Below are 20,244 nucleotides of genomic sequence, written 5' to 3'. Positions count from 1 at the left end.
CAATACCCTTTTTATTTTACCATTTTATGACTAAAACATCTCCTGATGATCATACTGACACCTTGTCCGCTCACAATGGGTGCACCTATAAGCCTGTATCCTATCTTTCCTATTTTCTGTCGGGTCGGACTCTTCCCGCGCTGTCTGCGGATGTGACGTCAAGCGCTTTCATGTTAAAACGTTTCAGATCACTCTGCCGTCACCGCTAGTCAGCAAGTAGCCTACACTCGCAAGCAGAACACTTTATCTCAAACAATGTTCTTACCTCTGTAAACAATGTTGACCTCCTTGCAGCAGATGACTAGTGAAGTGTGCACGTAAAAGCGCGCGTTGCGAGAGCAGTTCTGTTTTTTGGCCACAGGTGTCAGTCGCAAGTTTAAATTTCAGGAAACGCACGTAGCCTCTTTAACTTTACAATTTGCCAAGTTCTAGTTGTTAATTTGGGCCCCTGTTGATGTTCCACATATCAAATGAAGGTTTTAGCTACTGGCTGTTTGAGGCTTTACATAAGACTTTTTGTCTGGACAAGCATAACTGCATATATTGATGCCAAACCCCCTTTAAGGTCACTTGTTGGCTTTTTGTAATGCTTTTTTCTTTTTTTGTCACAAGTATAGAATCATATCTTGGGATAAAGGATGAGTACAGGGTGATAGTGGTTTTATTCCAGGCTAGTCTGAGTAATGTTTATTGAAAAGTAGACTTTATTTAAGCATTAATCCCTTAACTGTTGTATCGCAAGTTGTTCGACCATTTCTATAGGTGGCGCTTGAGCAACCATGGCATCGGTGCATGTTTGTTGAAAATATTTGGCAAAGGGATGGATGATTACATGCTTTGAATCATCAATTTAAGCAGCTTTTGAGGTTCTTATCCAGAATGTGAGATGAAATTCTTGCTGGTATATCTTTGTTTACAGACTTTGTGGGCTGCGCTTATTTCTTTGCGCTGTCCATTTAGTTGTCGTAAGCGGGAAAACCTCTCTACGATTGCGTATGTTGATTATTTTCACAGCTTGAACATGATGGCTGCACAAATAGATTTTGAAATGGCATGCACAGTTTTAATTATATTTCTTCTGTGGTATTGTAATTTTAGGGATGGAAAAAAAATTATCATAATACAAACATAACTGAAATGCAGGATACTATTTGTGTCTTGCGGAACAAAACTCACAATTTCGGGACTGTCCCGCAGAATGCGGGAGAGGTGGTCATCCTATGTTGTCATCCGCCCACGAAAATATCAAAAGGAAAAACGTTTCTCTTTTTAGCACATCGTTGTTATTGAATCATACCCTGAATATACAGGCCTGTTGCCACGAGAACTCTATGATGTGTTTCGAAGAAAAAATCAATCCAGAATAGCTAAAACATCTAATATAATATTCAGCTACTGACGGGGAAAAAATAAGGCTGAATTCAGAATGGCAGAAATTGTACTGGCATACTATTCTAAAAAAAAAGCTCAATGTGGTTTTATGTATGTTCAAATGGGTGGAAAAAACAAGTAAAAATGGAATCACCTAGTTGCGTAAACTCCCACTCTGGGGTGCAAGTCTGGAGAATCATGACTATTAATGTAGAGGGAGGGATTATCATTAATTACCCAAAGTCTGTAGAGTACAAAAAGACCAAAGGGCTGCATCTCAGCAGTGTGACTAGCTGTTGAACAATGGCAGGAAGTTGGTCTGCTGTTCAGTCTCTGGCAATTTGTGTTTGGTTCTGTGCTTTCTGTCATGCTGTTCCAAAGTGGAGTGATCTGCCCCGGAATCCTCAAGCTCTGATGTTCCAGCAAACTAACCAGCAGTTTCAGAAGCAAGTTCAACAGCAAGCTAGTCAATGGTTTCCTCAAAAAGTTCAAAAGCCAGTTCAACAGCAAGCTAATCAATGGTTTCCTCAGAAAGTTCAAAAGCCAGTTCAACAGCAAGCTAGTCAACAGTTTTCTCAGCAGGTTCAACAGCAAGCTAGTCAACAGTTTCCTCAGCAGTTTCAACAGCAAGCTAGTCAACAGTTTCCTCAGCAGTTTCAACAGCAAGCTAGTCAACAGTTTCCTCAGCAGGTTCAACTGCAAGCAGGTCAACAGTTTCCTCAGTCAGTTCAACTGCAAGCAGGTCAACAGTTTCCTCAGTCAGTTCAACTGCAAGCAGGTCAACAGTTTCCTCAGTCAGTTCAACTGCAAGCAGGTCAACAGTTTCCTCAGTCAGTTCAACTGCAAGCAGGTCAACAGTTTCCTCAGTCTGTTCAACAGCAAGCAGGTCAAGAGTTTTCTCAGTCAGTTCAACAGCAAGCTAGTCAACGGTTTCCTCAGCAGTTTCACCCTAAGTACCCAGTGGTGAAGGCAGAGCCCCTTGACAAATGTACTGTAGCTGATTATGAGCAGATCCAATGTGGACCACCTGGTATCAGTGGTGCTGAGTGTGCTGCTATCAACTGCTGCTTTAATGGACAGCAGTGTTACTATGGGAAGGCAGGTAAGAGTGTAGAGTCAATGTAGAGGCATTCATGTTACACCGGTCCTCTGCATTAACCTGCTCTTGTAACTCATTCCAGTGACTGTCCAGTGTATAAGAGATGGTCAGTTTGTGGTGGTGGTGGCTAGAGATGTTACGCTGCCTCGATTGAGCCTGGATTCAGTCCGTCTCCTGGGTGGAAATGATCCAGCTTGCAGTCCTGTGGGATCCACACCTTTCTTTGCTATATACCAGTTCCCAGTCACTGCATGTGGCACAAGCATGATGGTGAGTAGCTTCTTGTGGTTTTGTTCTGCATGGCTTAGAATGGATTACATGCCAACAATGTTACTATTTGCAGGAGGACAGTGGCTATGTGGTGTATGAAAACAGAATGACCTCCTCATATGAAGTGGGTGTCGGACCACTTGGTTCCATCACAAGGGACAGCCATTTTGAGTAAGTGACGTACGCTTTATCATAAATGTGAATCAATGACAAATGCTACAAGCTCACTGTTTGTCGCCCAGGCTTCTCTTCCAGTGTAGGTACTCTGCTACCTCTGTGGAAGCTCTGGTTGTGGAGGTCAACACCGTTCCTCCACCTCCACCAGTAGCTGCGCCTGGACCCCTCAGGGTGGAGCTTAGACTGGCAAATGGTCAATGTGTCACCAAAGGCTGTGCAGAAGGTAAGGGTTTGTCCCAAGCATGCCTAAATTCTTTTTAAAATTCCAGTTTCTAGTTAAACCCTGCATTCTTCCTCAGGGGACGAGGCGTACACGTCCTACTACAGTGACGCAGATTATCCAGTTACAAAAGTCCTGCGGGAGCCTGTGTATGTTGAGGTGCACATTTTGGAGAGGAACGACCCCAACATTGTCCTGATGCTGGGACGTTGCTGGGCGACATCAACCCCCAGTCCACTCAGTCTACCCCAATGGGATCTTCTGGTTGATGGGTGAGTAAGGCCCGTCTTTATCCATCTAGTGTGCTGTAAGGCATTTCTGACTGCCTCTTTACCTTTCAGATGCCCTTACCAGGATGATCGTTACCTGACCACATTGGTTCCAGTGGCTGGATCATCTGGTCTTCAGTTCCCTACCCACTACAAGCGCTTTGTTGTGAAGATGTTCACATTTGTAGATCCAGCATCACTGGCTCCTCTGCAGGAAACCGTATGCTCTGCAGCCTTACCTCAACCCTTAATATTAGCGCTTTTTACAGTGTATTCTACGGCTTAACCCTTTCCCCCCCTCTGTTAGATCTTCATCCACTGTAGTACAGCGGTGTGCCATCCCTCCTCTGGCTCCTGTGAGCAAAGCTGCACTAGGAAAAGTGAGTGTTTGCCGTAAGTTGACTTCAGGAACCGAGAACTTATTTAAATGCCCCTCATGCTTCTACCACTTTTTACAGGAAGAGACGTGCACGTCAAGACCATCTCTAGTGGGCAAACTGTGGTTTCTAGTGGAGAAGTTAACCTGGTCAAGTGAAATTTGGTGTTTTAATAAAATTCATGAAACTCAACATGTTTCTCTTTGGTGTTCATTTCTGACTGGAGTTGGATGTTTCATGACTGACTGTTCTCAGTTTGACTTTCTAGGGCTGCACTACTAAGCCTTTTTCTTTTGTGCATTGGGATTCTTGACCTAAACAAGCCAAGTTTCTGCCTAAGCCATTTCAAGACGCTATATGCAGCTTTCCCCCCCAAAATAAACGTAACAATACCCTTTTTATTTTACCATTTTATGACTAAAACATCTCCTGATGATCATACTGACACCTTGTCTGCTCACAGTGGGTGCACCTATAAGCCTGTATCCTATCTTTCCTATTTTCTGTCGGGTCGGACTCTTCCCGCGCTGTCTGCGGATGTGACGTCAAGCGCTTTCATGTTAAAACGTTTCAGATCACTCTGCCGTCACCGCTAGTCAGCAAGTAGCCTACACTCGCAAGCAGAACACTTTATCTCAAACAATGTTCTTACCTCTGTAAACAATGTTGACCTCCTTGCAGCAGATGACTAGTGAAGTGTGCACGTAAAAGCGCGCGTTGCGAGAGCAGTTCTGTTTTTTGGCCACAGGTGTCAGTCGCAAGTTTAAATTTCAGGAAACGCACGTAGCCTCTTTAACTTTACAATTTGCCAAGTTCTAGTTGTTAATTTGGGCCCCTGTTGATGTTCCACATATCAAATGAAGGTTTTAGCTACTGGCTGTTTGAAGCTTTACATAAGACTTTTTGTCTGGACAAGCATAACTGCATATATTGATGCCAAACCCCCTTTAAGGTCACTTGTTGGCTTTTTGTAATGCTTTTTTCTTTTTTTGTCACAAGTATAGAATCATATCTTGGGATAAAGGATGAGTACAGGGTGATAGTGGTTTTATTCCAGGCTAGTCTGAGTAATGTTTATTGAAAAGTAGACTTTATTTAAGCATTAATCCCTTAACTGTTGTATCGCAAGTTGTTCGACCATTTCTGTAGGTGGTGCTTGAGCGACCATGGCATCGGTGCATGTTTGTTGGAAATATTTGGCAACAGGATGGATGATTACATGCTTTGAATCATCAATTTAAGCAGCTTTTGAGGTTCTTATCCAGAATGTGAGATGAAATTCTCGCTGGTATAGCTTTGTTTACAGACTTTGTGGGCTGCGCTTATTTCTTTGCGCTGTCCATTTAGTTGTCGTCAGCGGGAAAACTTCTCTATTGCGTATGTTGGTTATTTCCACAGCTTGAACATGACGGCTGCACAAATAGATTTTGTGAAATGCCAGGCACAGTTTTTATTATATTTCTTCTGTGGTATTGTAACAGGGCCGGCCCGAGGCATAAGTGAACTAAGCGGCTGCTTGGGGCCCCCCAATCGAGTCGAAAAATATATTTTTTTAAAGTTAAACAATTGACATAAATGAATGAATAATTAAAGAAAAGAAAATTCTGATTTCATGATCAATATACCTCCCTACAACTGCTGCTGTGTCTGCCAGCATTTAAGTCATGCGCGTAATCTAGACACCTCGCGCGTGCAACTGCACATAGTTGCGGACTTGCGGTAATGTTAAGCCATGTCACAAAAAAATACGTGTCCCTCTGGTGCCGAAAATAGAATGAAGAAAAGGACATAGGTGGAGGAAAAAAAGAGAAAGATAAAAGTATGTTTGCATGATTATTTACGGTATGTTTTGGGCAGCAATTGAACTACGGCAAGCCCAGAGGGGAAAAATACGTTGCACACACACATACAACGAACGCCAGTGCATCATTACTCGTATTATAGTTACAGACTTTGTTGGATTCCGTCATGTACAATCCAACAAAGTCTGTTACAATAATAATAATAATAAAGATTTTGTGGACAGTTACACTGTATTGAGACAGTTGAGAAATAATATTATTACAGTTTTTAACAATAATTGTCAGTGTTGAACCCTTCTCTTATTGTGTTTTTGATTTCTCAGCTGTCATTATTTTAGAAAATAATTTGTTTGATATGTTTTGAGACAGTTTGTTTTAAGAAGTTTCAAAGAGTTAGTAAAAGAGTAAAGTAAAAGTTAAAAAATATATATTTAAGTAGGCTATGTATTTTTTATTAAGTAGGCCTATTTATTTTGTATTTATACATAATCTCACTGTATTAATTTCTAATGTATCATTATTGCGTAATAATCGTCAAACACAGGTGACTCCACGTAATGGGAGGGGCCCCCAAATCAAATTCTGCTTAAGGCCCCCAAAAGGCTTGGACCGGCTCTGCACCTGGACTTTGAGCGTATGAATGCTCCTTTAGCCTTTTAAAAAGCATCCAGCTCTAAATGAAGAGAGAGTGAAGTTCTTTCTGCTCTCTCTCACTAAGAATATCTTTATTACTAAAATAATTTAGTCTTGATAAACGCAGTGATGTGCCTGACTGTGTCTGAATATCAAGGCCCGTAAACATCTTTGATAAAGATCATGCGATTGTAGGGGACTAGTATACTTCATTCAGAATTCTATATACAAAGATAATACTGAAAATTATTACTTGAAGGTTTTTTTTTTTTTTCCATTGTAGTCCAGGACTAATGTTAAATTCATATGTTATGTCGGCCTTAAATGTGTTACTATGCCTGAGCAAGAGGTATTTAAAAGCTAGCAGTTTTTTTTTTATTTTTAAAATTATTATTCTTTTCGTTCAAGTTAATATTTTTTTCTCTGTTATTTTTAAATGTTCGAGGTATTAGGTGTAATGTTAAACGTAAGGCACTTTTTCTTTTTTGTAAGGAGCAAGCACAAGTCAATTGTTTCTTTCTTCAAGAGACTCATTCAACTGATGTAGATGTGAGATTTTAGAAGTCACAATGGGGTGGAGAGGCTTTTTTTTTTCTCGTGGAACTTCCCACTCAGCAGGGGTCGCCTTTTTGTTTAAACGAATGGACAGTGAAATGATTGCAAGTTTAGGCAATAACGAGGGTCACTGGATTATGGTGGTTCTTGAGGTAAATGAATGTAATTACATCTTGATTAACATCTATGGTTACACTAACAAGGCCGCAAATAAGTTGTTTTTTCAGAATATGGCTACAAGAATTGATGACTGGAAGAACACATATTTTACGGACAAAATTATTACGACGATTACGGACGATCTTTGAAAGAATATCAATCACGACACTTCTGGCATCCTCGTCTTCTCTTTCTGGAACCCCATTAACCCCATCTGCGTTTATACCGGTCATGTTCCACGCATTTCTGTTTCAACGTTTCGTTTTCCTTGTGTAAACGACTCACCTGTGACTTCAACTTATCCACATCCTCCTTAACACCTTTTACCACCGTCGTATTGGCATCCAGAGACTGCGTAATTTTCACAATTGCATCAGTGTTTTCCTTCAGTTGGAATTCAAAGGCACGAATATATTCTGAATTCTCGTCAAACTTACGACTGAGGCTTTGGATGGTGGTGTAAAGAACGCTAGTGGAAATCTCATCCTTCTCCTGCACTGGGGTGTCTACTTTATAGGGGTGTGAGGCATTGTCTGCTGTCGAGCATCTTTAGCAGACGACACTTCAACCTCCATCACATCTGTTTCCTCCCTGACAACACCTGAATCTGTTGACACATAAGCATGTTCTCCAGTTTTCCCCGCCATATCGCTTCAGCGAGTGCAACGTAGAAAGGCAAGCGAAAAGTCTTACAAAAAAACAATAGTTCACACAAAAGTAGCAACAAAAACTTTAAAGCATTTAACTAAGTAAATGCAATAACCACAGACCAGGAATAAACGGCCTTATACACAAATGTATCAGAGCCTGTAAAGTTTGACTTGTCACTCCGCCATCTTGACATGCACATGCTTAAGAGAGAGACTTAAATCTTTAATTAAATAAACTTTGCGGTTTTACTCTGATCTATGAAGGAACATGCATCTCAGAAACTGTGATTATTTACTGTCTTGTGTACTATTATGTATAACACTATGGGATGTTTTGATTGGTATGTATGTGGTTGTACAACCAGCTAACGGTCAATATAACCTTACCTGTATCATGCCTCCCACCTAATGAATCCTCACCTAATGACTCACATTTTTATGTGCATTACCTTCTCTTAGAATGGAATGTGAATATGTTATGTCTATTTAAGCTTGAATGAACAGTCTAAGCACACTGGGGACAAAGACCATAAATCAACTAACCCCCCTTTTCCACCCAAAAAAAACTGGCTCGGAACTGGTGCTGGTTCAAAGTTGGTTCGGAGTTGGTTCAACTTGCGAACCCGCTCAGAACCTGTTTGTTTTTCCACTGACCAGAGCGACGTCGTTACGTCACTGTGTACGTCGCTAGAAACGCTTGCAAGTACATTGCTTTGGGATTATCTCTAACTCGTATACCAAGAAAACTTTAAAAACAAGTGAAATATGCAAGTCTTTTAATCTTTTCGTTTGATATGTAATCTTTTCTGATAAGTTACGTACCCCTGTCTTTTTTGTGTCTTTTTCTCTTTCCATTTATTTGTTCTATATCGTGACTGTTTTCTTCTTTGCTTATGTTTCAAATAAAATAAATAAATAAAAATGCTTGCGTGTTTCTGCAGTTTCTCCTGGCTTTGTGATGGTCAGAAAAGATGTTTAGAACACATCTAAACCCACCCCAGTCCCCGACGTAAGCATGACGTGGTAAAAGAACGGTTCTAGTCCAGCAAAGAGTTGGTGCCGCTTTGGAACCAGTTTGGCTGTCGAAACACAAAGAACTGGTTCGCGTGCAGGCACCGGCTCTGTACTGGCTCTCAAAATGTTTTGCTGGAAAAGGGGCTTAAGAGCCGCTTTCCCTCTCAGACATCTCACCTTTCTTATTGGTCAGCCAACCCTTATCTTTTTCAGGCGTTATCAGAGACATTCCACATGTGACCGCTCTCTCTTGGTAGTTTTCATCCAGCCGCAAACACTGTTTCTGGTGATACGGGGGAACCCCATTCCCCCTCCATCAGCAGGCCTGGATCCCAACCAGATCCGGCCTTATAGAGGAGAGAGAACACTCGCTCACAAAGAACCAAGGACAATCTCAGGAGTTTGTAACCAGGACTCTAACCAACCATGCAAGTTCATCATATCTTCTTCATCCAACGAAGACAAAAAATATTGAGACTTTAACATCTGACACTCGCCTCCTCCGATGTTGCAATCAGCATCCTGACCTCTGGAGGGGCCCCGAATGAAATGGCTGGTCGGTCCATTACAGAGGGACCACCAGCACGCTCAACTGGGAGCTCCACCAGCTGCGGTGTGATTGAGGAGTGAGGGGCCCACAGGTATTGGTTACCGGGCGGGGAAGCCATCACTATAATTCTCCAATCGCCCATCCCACACGGCACCCTTGGGGTGGGTTGTGGAAATGGGGTCTCCACCTTCGTGGACGAAGGCGAGTCTTGACCTCAACACCGCGATAGTCATGATCCCGCAATGGGAACATTAACTATCCACAAAAGCTGCCATTGTGGAAACTGATGCATTTTTCATTTTTTTTTTCAACATTCTTGATAAGAACCATTATTAGTAATTGAGCATCAATATAATGCAACTTTTAAATAGCATAACATTTTTCACAGGATCATGTTTTTAAAATCAGCTTCAAATCATCTTATCAATCAGCTTGTTTTGCTGCTAGCATTATTTAAGTGAATAGAAGTTTCGTTCCCAACTCATGGAAGCATAATACATTCTATTGTTTTAAGTTTCCTTTTTTTTTTCTATTTGGCTATTTTCTTTCAGGCTGCAGAAAAGAAATCACAACAGTCATTTCAGGTATACTAACTATGCATAAAATGTCGAGTCACCCTTTATAGAGAAGTGACCATTATGTTGGGAAGGGACATGTTCGGTTCACTTAGTTTTGTTGTGGCGACAAGTTTTTTGTTGTGGCCACAAGTTTACTGTGTAAACAAATCTATGTGATATGGGATTTTCAGAAATGGATATTTGGAATTTAAGTACCTATTATTAGCATTCTTCAACAAAACATGCTACATGTTTATTATTATACTTAGTAATATAGCCTTTTAATGACTATCCGGAATGTAATTATATAAAATGAAATGTAGCATTATGTTAAAATTCTTTGTAAGAGAAATTAATTATTTTATTGGCTGGAGAAGTAGTCATATAGAATCAAAGCTTTACTGGTATGATTGTCAGGCATTTATTGTATTTTTTTGCTTATGTATATTCTTTAACAATTTTTGGAATGCCATCACAGGCATGAGGTAGCCTGTCTACATTGTGCGCAATAATTATACAATAATTCCTGTGTTTGTTTCGTTCCTTTTCTGAAGATAACTGAGCCTTTAAATCACCTTTGTAAAAGCTTTACTACATAAATATTCCTCTTTAGGTGAGTTCACAAAAATAGTTAACTCATTTAATAACTATTACTATACATTTATATAATAATATGTATAAATGAACATTTAAATAGTTTATTAATAATTTACTTACACTTTCTAAATGATCGAACCACTGACAACTCCTAAATAACTGATTTGTAAATAATGTAATAGGAATATAGGAATTACAAATTTATCATTAATAAATAAAGTATGAAAATACAATTATTAAACGCATTACAGATATGCTTATAAATAGTACAAAAGAATAAAGAATAAATCATTTATAGCTGTATTTATAAACTTCTCACTAATGGCTATTAATGTAGGCACAATGCTTTATAAACGATGAATGAGTTATTTACTAATGCTTAACTAATGATTCATAGCATGCAGTTATTATAAAGTGTTCAAGCGAGAAGGGAATTCCCTCACCGCAACTGAGCTTTTTCAGCTCCCTTGAGAGCCAAATGCACTCGCTTCATTGGCATGAAGAGTCTTGAAAAAGAATGAAGCACCAGAGGAGAGATAACTCGCAAGCAGCTCTTCAACTTGGGCATCCTTGATTATCGCTGTTCACAGAGCCTCTCCACATGTGAATAGTTCGAGTGCATGGGAGAGACTGTTCGAGCTGACTACAAATTCCCCCATTATCTCAACACCTCAATGTGGAGACCTAAGAGTAATAATTTGGTCACAAATGTGTGGGACAGTGGAGTAGGTGGATTATTAATAACACCCTGCCTTAACTCTTTTCGTATTTTATTTCTTAGAATTAGACATGCCACTTTAATCAGTCAGGTCAGAAGATGAGACATGAAAGCAACAGAGCCAGCAGGAGAAGGGAAAAACTTCCCGTCAGTGACACTCGAGTCTTTTTCCTCAAGAGATCTTACAAATGCTAGATTCCTATACCTTCTGAGAGAATAAAACAAGAACAGAGCTTCTTACTTCTTACTTAGATGTATCATAATGAGTGCATACAGCTCCTTCAGAAGTCAAACTTTCTCCAACAAAGTGGTATATTGCACATACAAACACGTGACTCCTGAAGAGAAACATGTATTACAGGCGCTCTTTATACTCCGCATGAGATCTCATGGACTGTCGTCTGCCAAGGATTTATTGACGTGTGTTTAGACGTTCTTCAGACACTGGTCACGCTGATGCCATCTCTATAGCATCAACTCTATGACGCAGCGCTGAGGTTCCTCTTCAAAAGGGAACATACTTAATTCAGACTTATCAGTTTCCTTAAAGATATTAAGCAGCAAAAACTGTTTCAACATTGATAATAATAATCAATGTTTCTTGAGCACCAAATCGGCTCTCAATTTTATGAATTTGGTCAAAACAAGTTATTGTCTTTGCTTTAAGGTAGTATGGTCCACAGAGGCATTGAAGAGTGTTTGTTGTAAAATGTGTTTTACATACCTGAGTGATAGTAGATGTCAGTCCAGCTGCTAAAGCGATGTAACCGGTAGAGTTTCCACTGAGCTCAACAGTGAGGCTGATGTTAGTTAAGATAGCTGAGGTGAAGAAACACTGAGAGCTAGCCGAAGGATCACATCCTTTAGGGTTGTCCAAACACAGTTTGGTTTTTCCACATTCATTGCGGGAGATTTTGGACTATGAATAAGAAAAATCAGAAAAAAAATACATACATATTAGTATTGCCTTTGTCAGCATCAACAGCCTAAACTGCTTTCATCACAATCACATATTGATTCTAAACAAATTACTTAATTGTCCATCATTGTTTAATAATGGTTATTTAAACCAAATGACTGTGTAAAGGGGTAAATGGTATTCTTACAGTCAAAGTTGTTGGTGTTGATATGCTGCCTTCAGCCTTAATGAAAGACACTGCACAGCCTATCACGCAAACCACTAAAAACATCTGCTTACTCTCCATGTCTGAGAAAAAGATTATATGCATTAATTAAAATGAATCTGAGTTAGAATGATACATCTGATATCATACACATTTATGGAATTAACTATTTATGGATTACAATTAAGATAAAACATTCTATGATTAAACTAAATGTTGTCTATAATAAATACTATTCTGCAAACAAGTTTTATTAAAAAATTGTTGTTCAAATAAAAAAAATAATTAAATGTTTAAGAATAGAAAGGTTTGATTTAAAATAAAGTTTTAGGGTTCTGAAATGTTCAAATTAAAGTAGCATTATAAAGTAAATAAGAAATATTAGGTTGTGCAGTCTTCATAGGTAACAGATCTCTAGATTTTGTCCACTGAAGCACAAGGTGGTATTCATGCCAAATTCTCTGAAGTTATAATCTTGTACACTTTCAGTTCAATATATCAAATAAATATTGTGATCATTAAATGTGCAATTGTTATATTTTTTACAGTAAATTTTTACATCATTATAAATGCTTTAATTAAAACCAGACGTCAATTAAAATAAGGTACACATAGGTCACATAACATATACACATTTAAAAAGAAAAATATATATATATAGGTTTAAGTTTATGAAAATGATTTATGATTTGAATGGCTAGAAATCCAATGCCATAAATCTAAGCAAGTTGTGTTCCAAATTTGAGGTTGATAACTCAAAATTCCAGATATCAACAAAGGCAAAAATCCACTGGTGCACACAGCGGTTGGATTTGTGATTTGCAGTTGTGTTTTTCACTCAAATAAGCACACGCATGCATTTTTTTATTACACACATACAAATACTGCATCATTTTATAGTTAAAGGTACCTAAGATTAAAAATGGCAGTTTTAAGGTATACTAAATTGCAAAAAATAAAAATGCAATTTACTATTCGACTGTAAAAGAAAAATCTTATTTTTTAGTTTAGTAGTAAACTTAATTCAGTGTTCCAATTTATTTATCCAATGCATTTCAATTGAATTAAAAGTTATCTTAACTTTATGTAATATTCAAAATAGACCAAGCAAAAAAAAAAAAAAAAAAAAAAGGGGAATTATTTTATACAATGCAGTGTTCTCAGACTTTTGAATCTATTCACTTGAATAATTGGCATATATTAAACATCTGGATTAAATTAACATTAAAATACAGAAAAAAAAACTTATGCAAAGATATGCTTCTTTTATTTCTGCCTGTAGACGTCTTCACCAGTATATGTTGATCTTCAATCCCTTGGAAAATGAGTAATGATTTTCTTCGTGTTTATACTTTAAACCTAATTGAATTAAAAGTTATCTTAACTTTAAGTAATATTCAAAAAATCCCAAGCAAAAGAAAAAAGAAAGAAAAAAAAGGAATTATTTTATACAATTCAGTGTTCTCAGACGTTTGAATCTATTCACTTGAATAATTGGCATATATTAAACATCTGGATTAAATACATTTAAATACAGATACAAACTTATGCAAAGACATGCTTATTTTATTTCTACCTGTAGACGTCTTCACCAGTATTATGTTGATCTTGTGTTATGTTTGACCCTTGGAAAATGAGTTATACATTTCTTCGTGTTTATACTTTAAATAGAAGTCAAAGCCCACAGAACCGGATTGCAACAAAAATGTAAACATTTACGTGTTGAAGCCTTGCCAACAGAATAAAAGACTCTAAACAAAGATTGCATGATTTTATAATTAAAGTGCCTGGGATTAAAAATTGTAATTTACTATTACAATAACTACACTGTAAAAAAAAAAAATCTTATTTTTTAGTTTAGTAGTATTAAACTTAATTTACTTATCTTAACTTTTAGAAGTAATATTCAAAAAAAATGTATTTTTTGTTTGTTTTTTACAATGCGGTGTTCTCAGACTTTTGAATATTCACTTGAATATTGACATGTCAATACACTTGACATAGATTAAACTAATGAATTAAATTAACATCAAAATACAGATAGAAAAAAGTATGCAAATATATGCTTCTTTTACTTTTACCTATAGATGTCTTCACCAGTAGATACCGTTGCTCTTCAATCCCTTGGAAAATGAGTAATGAATGTCTTCGTGTTTATAGAAGTCATAACCCACAGAACCGGATTGGAAATGAGCACACCCCATTGAATAAAATGAAAGTGACATATTAAGGTCAAGTATGGCCATACTCATAAATAAACATCAATTACTCACTGAAAGTCAATATGGATTCAGATTAAATAGACCTACATTGATAGCAATAATAGAATCAATTGAGGAAAGTGGCATAGATCATAAAACTGATGTAATGGGGTATTTGTTAATCTTAAAAAAAGCTTTTGACACAATCGACCATGACGGGATAGGATTACACTGGGTGAGGAGTTATCTAAATAAGAGACAGCAGTTTGTGAAGTTGGGAAGCTCCAGGTCAGTATGTTTAGACATTGCTTGTAGTGTCCCCCAGGGGTCAGTGTTGGAACCAACACTATTTATTTTTTGTATATTAATGACATATGTTCAGTATTTAAGTTGTTAAAGATGGTGTTATTTGTAGTGGAATATATTCTGTTCGGGCGAAAACTTACAGCAACTAGAGAAGGATGCATAGAAATGAACAAATTAAAACTATGGTTTGATAGAAATACATTATCATCAAAAAAAAGGTAAAAAACGAAAATAATCTTATTTGGGATGTATTAATGTTATTATCAATCAGCCCAGATAATGTTTAAGGCCAAAAATAAGCTATTGCAGAGAGATATTCAAATATTATTTAGGAAGAGAGAGTGAGGTTATAAGTTAAGGGGAACACAAAACAAACAGGATACGGACAACTCAGAAATATTTTTTTGCATTTCAAGCTCTGGAGTAAAGCCATGGAACAGTCAGATATGGTTTTCAAGGGATACAGGGATCAAGTTCTCATCCCAAGGCGTCATCTGTAGAGGACTGTAGCATTCAGTCGATGGAGGATAGATGTGAGGTTAAAGAAAACTTGAGTGCTGCTCAATTTTAGGAAGCTGTTGATCGAAAGGTCCAGAGGGAACAATGTGAGCTTCTTGGGCAAAAACTATCTTGTGGAGAGGAGGTTGATATTGATGGTAGCGCACTGGTTGTAGAGATTGAGAGTCTTCCTGAACTTCCCCAAACTATGCTGACCGCCCTTGAGATTCTCACATACCTCTCACAACACCTTGTGGGTGTTGTCTGGAGTAGTAGAATCAGTTGTAGGAGAGTTGTAGGAGATGATGGAAGTCTGTCCACTTCATTTAAAAGACCTGCTAAACGCTCTCGCAAAGGTCAGAATAAACTTTTATTTAAAAAAAAAAAGTTATGTCTCTGTTAATAATTAAAATGATTCGTCATTGAAAATAGAAAGTTGAAAATAATAAAATAATAATTTGATGTGACTAATTACTGATAAAAAAAAAAGTTTTGATGTCTGAAATATTCCAACCTCAGACCGCTCCAGATCCAGCAGAGCTGCTTCCGATGATCGCTATCAGGATCCGCTGCCAGACCCGACGCAGACGCTGAGTAAGGAGATTCCTGGATATTTGGCACCTCTGTCTTCTGTGTTTGCTGTTTCTGTTTCCACAGGTGAGGCTGACGGGAAGAGGAAGAAGCAGAGCGGCAGCCAGAGGAGCCAAGATGATGGACGTCCATCCACTTCAAGACCTGCGGAACGCTCTCGCAGAGGTCAGAATAAGCTTTTATTAAAAAAAAAAGTTATGTCTCTGTTAATAATTAAATGATTCGTCATTGAAAATAGAAATTTGAAAATAATAAAGTAATAATTTGATGTGACTAATTACTGATAAAAAAAACACACATTTTTTTAAGTCTGAAATATTCCAACCTCAGGCCGCTCCAGATCCAGCAGAGCTGCTTCCACTCAGATGGCTGGTAAGGAGAGACTCGCTTCTGATGATCGCTATCAGGATCCGCTGCCAGACCCGACGCAGATATTGAGCCAGGAGCTTCCTGAATATTTAGCACCTCTGTCTTCTGTGTTTCTGTTTCCATAGGTAAGGCTGACAGGAAGAGGAAGAGGCAGAGCAGCAGCGAAGATGATGGAAGTCCATCCACTTCATTTAAAAGACCTGCTAAACGCCCTCGCAAAGGTCAGAATAAGCTTTTCGTTTAAAAATTATGGCTCGATTATTAAATGATTTTTCATTAGATGCATGTGTTCTCTTAAGGACATTTCTTGTGATCATGTGTGTTACAGAAGCATATGAGAAGGGCCCATTGCTGGGACAAGGCGGATTCGGCTCTGTGTATGCTGGGACCCGCTGGTCTGACGGACTGCCAGTAAGAATTTTTCTTCCCTCCTTTGTTCAGACAGCCTTTATAAATGTTGATATCAGTAAATGTCATCTGTCACAATTAGGCAGGTGTGATTTACTGTGGTTTATACGTCTACAGGTAGCAATCAAGTACGTTTCTAAAGACAGGACCCAGAAGAGGCTGAAAGTTGTAAGTTCCAGTGTGAATCTGTTGTTTATACGTTTCGTTCAGCCCTGGATATAATGGAGCCTTTGTCCCTGCAGGAAGGTCAGGGTCTGCGGCCGCTGGAGGTGGCGTTGATGACCCGGGTCAATTCAGCTCCTGCCTGCCCCAACGTCCTGCAGCTTGTGGAGTGGTTTGACCACCGCAGTCACTACAGCATGATCCTGGAACGGCCAGTTCCCTGCCTAGATCTGCAGAGTTTCTGCGAGGAGAACAGCTGTGTGGATGAGAGCTTGGCCAAGAAAGTTCTGGTTCAGCTGATCACCGCTCTGAAACACTGCGAGAGCCGCGGAGTCCTGCACCGGGACGTCAAGCCAGAGAACCTGCTGATTTCTATGGCGTCCCATGACATCAAGCTGCTGGACTTTGGTTGTGGAGACCTGCTAAAGGACTCGGCCTACACATACTTTGCAGATTAGCTCTGCGTTACTGCAGGAAACGCTCAGTGGCAACACATTCTCACCCCAAGGCGTCACCTTTGACCATGCTTTAATATTTGACGTTTTAGGCGCCTACGATTAGGCGCAATCCTACGGCGTCATCTAACTGACGCTAAAAGAAAAGCGTCAGTTAAAGGACGCGGTTAGGTTTAGGTATGGGGTGGGGGTAGGGTACTCGCGATCCTAGGGCGTCATCTCACTGACGCTAAAGGGCGCCTAAAGCGTCAGATATTAAAGCATGGTCAAATGCTTCCCAAGGCGTCAGTTATGTGACGCCTTGGGAGTGAGAATGGGCTGTCAGTGGATGTTCAATGAACTTTTGATGATCAAACAAAGAGAATTTTTTTGGACGGTAACCTCTTCAGTGTATGTTTCTGGTCTTCTTGGGTCTCTCAGATACTCTTAAATACGCTCCTCCCGAGTGGTTTGATCAGCACTGCTATCATGCAGGTCTGGCTACTGTTTGATCAGTGGGGGTGACGCTCTACAACATCCTGTGCTTTCCCTTCAGAGCGGCACGGACGGTCTTCTTCCCTAGAGAACTGTCAATAGGCAAGAGATAGCAAACATTCAGAAGTAGAAATCCAGGATAAGTTTGTTCTTTTGTGTTCCTAAAGACTGTGATGTGTGTAACAGATTGCCGTCAGTTGATTAGCTGGTGTTTCAGTGACGCGGCAGGAGATCGTCCCAGTTTAGATGACATCGAGCGCCATCCTTGGTTGCACTGAACAGGTGACCAGTGACATTACACTTATCTGAATCACAGCAGACATGCTTGGATTGTATTGTTAGGATTAGTGTAGATAAACATTTATGCTCATTTCTATAGGGTGAGCTGGAGAGACACAGGAACTGCAGAGATCTTCCTGATCACTTACAGAAAGAGAAGGGGACCATGAACTAGGTTACAACATCTGCTCCGTTCTGTGTGGATGCTGGAGGAGCTGAACACACAGAGGCAGCTGAAACCGGAGCCCGGGCCAGAGATCAGCTAGTCGAAAGTAGCAAAGCCAGGGACGGATGATGGCGATGATGTGCCCTGGGCACGGATGTCTCAAAGGCCCCCTTCACCATTTTTTTGTTTTTTGGACAACAGTGTTGCACCTGTATGAAAAAGGCGCCGCAATAGAACAGACAAGCCAGACATTTTTAAGGGAACACCTGAGGGTTGATCATTTAAACAATCAGAAATGTTAATATACAGACAGCATCCCCTTTATCCCCCTCTCTCGTTACGCTCGTCATGCTTTTACCTTCTCCAAACTGGTGCAGCGCTTGTCGCTTATCGTAGGTAGAAAATGCATGATTTGATTTGTTAAACATGAAAAGGACTTATCCGTCTGGCATGGCAGCTCGCTCTAACTTTAACCTAGATAACTGCATATCCAAACAAAGTGTATGTGCGGACTGTGTGCAGCACACACTGCATGGCAGATCGGCGCGAACACTTGCACTTTCCTATCAACAGTGGAAACAACTTGAAAGTATTACGGAGCCTGGGAAGCCACCTGTGGAGAAAAAAAAAACCATCTGTGGCGACGGTTTTGCAATCCTGTACTCACGAATTCTTAAACTGTTCCCTCGGTTTAACAATTCGTGCCCACGGATTAAACCGTAGGCTACTCACGAGTTCCTAATCTGTGCTCTCAGATTTGTAAACCGTGCCTTCAGTTTTTGCAATACCCACAAATTCATAAACCGTGCCCACGCTTTCGCAATCTGTACTCACGGGTTTGTGACGCGTCCCCCAGAGTGTGCCGCATGATTTAACCAGGCCTCCTGTTTGGATGTGGGATGCATTGCATTGTTTTTAAAAGGACTTCACATACAAAAAAAATAAATATATAACACAAACACAAGGTTATAGGCCTATAAAAATAAAACATTGATAAATTATTTTTTGATTAACACATTCCTGTCTTAAGTGAACTCATTTATTTATAAACGCAAATAATAGGCCTAATAATAATAATTAGGCTATTATTATTACATTTAGGCTACATATTTAGACGCTTTTATACAAAAAAAAGAAACAAAGCAATTCGTCAAATGTCAGTCATAATACAGGTTAGACAATAATAATACAGGGCTAAGATTATCACAAATAAACACAAGATTTTGATGCATAGGCCTGTCCATTATCCAAGTGTTTGTGCACAAAAAAAAAAAAAAAAAAAGATTTATAGGCTCGTGTCTGAGACTGAAAAATAAGGATGGATTTTTATTGTTTAAATAAACTTTTCTAAATTAGTGGCTAAACATATCTCCATCTCCGCTGTAAAGGATGCACCTTTAGAGAGAAATGCACCTTTCAGATTGTATTATCAGACGGTATTTGCTTTCGATTCGAATTTGTTCGTTTAAAAGTGGACATTTCAAGCTTTAGATAGACTTTTGTTTCAGTTCATTTATGAGACGCGCTCCGGAGATCATGAAAGCGCGATTGTTTTATTCTATTTTACAAATACACGTTTTCTTGTTATTGTGAGTTTACACAAATAAAAGTAGTTGCGAATAATGTATTATGTATAATCTATTTTTTTATATATGACCAGAAATGCTAGATTATTTTAAGTTGTTCCACTGTCGATAGGAAAATGCAAGTGTTCGCCGCCGTGACTCAGTCCCATGCAGTGCGCGCTCCACACAAACACTAGGTGTTTTTTTTTTTGTTTTTTTTATGGTGTTCATCATTTGGTGCCACTCAGATTGCATACCAGATTCATTAGATTGGATGCTATACTAAGTATAGAACTATGATTGTTCCTTAAAATAATAACAAGTCTTCTTTTAATTGAAGCATGATGCAGTGACACAATGCAAATATACTTCTAACAGTTACATAGTGCATCTAAAAACTATAAATAATACTTTGGCTGTTTAAAAGTAAAGAGACAACATTGTTCATATAAGTCATAATATCATCTTGAAAAGTTTTAAGTTCTTTGTGAAGAAAAGTCAGTCTCAGTTTAACTATTAGCCAAACATTATAGGCTACTGCTGCAGTGATCTCATCATTTTTTGGGCGGAAGTTAGCTCACCCTGGTTTTTTGATTATTGCAGAAAACATTCTGTTTTTTACATGTTT

General features: G+C 38.9%; 3 protein-coding genes across 5 annotated transcripts in view; 2 read left to right on the top strand and 1 right to left on the bottom strand.

Moving 5' to 3' along the window:
* LOC148976950 (uncharacterized) overlaps nt 1-14,262 on the bottom strand; it is a 175,853-nt gene extending 161,591 nt beyond the window's left edge. For 2 of the 3 annotated variants that reach the window (XM_089117512.1, XM_089117514.1), the window contains exons 1-3: nt 14,224-14,262; nt 12,125-12,225; nt 11,743-11,937 (exon numbers count right to left, since the gene is read on the bottom strand). In XM_089117512.1, the coding sequence (XP_088973638.1) occupies nt 11,743-11,937; nt 12,125-12,223 (294 nt within the window). In that variant the 5' untranslated portion in view covers nt 12,224-12,225; nt 14,224-14,262. Of the gene's footprint in view, nt 1-11,742; nt 11,938-12,124; nt 12,226-13,718; nt 13,767-14,223 lie in introns of those variants that run through there. The other variant, XM_089117513.1, reaches the window with a different exon arrangement.
* LOC120494953 (zona pellucida sperm-binding protein 4-like) lies at nt 1,669-3,941 on the top strand. The gene is made up of 8 exons (XM_039694295.2): nt 1,669-2,473; nt 2,553-2,740; nt 2,814-2,911; nt 2,983-3,140; nt 3,217-3,409; nt 3,479-3,626; nt 3,714-3,786; nt 3,865-3,941. The coding sequence occupies exons 1-8, from the start codon at nt 1,675-1,677 to the stop codon at nt 3,939-3,941; spliced, it is 1,734 nt and encodes a 577-aa protein (XP_039550229.2). The 5' UTR covers nt 1,669-1,674.
* Nucleotides 14,263-15,080: 818 nt separating the features above from the next.
* LOC120461088 (serine/threonine-protein kinase pim-3) lies at nt 15,081-17,884 on the top strand. The gene is given in 9 exon segments (XM_089118191.1): nt 15,081-15,122; nt 15,221-15,503; nt 15,667-15,804; nt 16,233-16,328; nt 16,436-16,518; nt 16,633-16,683; nt 16,758-17,139; nt 17,553-17,708; nt 17,793-17,884. Coding segments are annotated over 9 exon segments (1,323 nt in total).
* Nucleotides 17,885-20,244: the final 2,360 nt, after the last annotated feature.

The sequence above is a fragment of the Pimephales promelas genome, chromosome 12 (assembly GCF_988280905.1).
Source record: "Pimephales promelas chromosome 12, fPimPro1.hap1.1, whole genome shotgun sequence".
NCBI classification, from domain to species: Eukaryota; Metazoa; Chordata; class Actinopteri; order Cypriniformes; family Leuciscidae; genus Pimephales; species Pimephales promelas.
The sequence above is the reverse complement of the archived record's forward strand: the minus strand, read 5'-3'. Positions and strand labels throughout refer to the sequence as shown.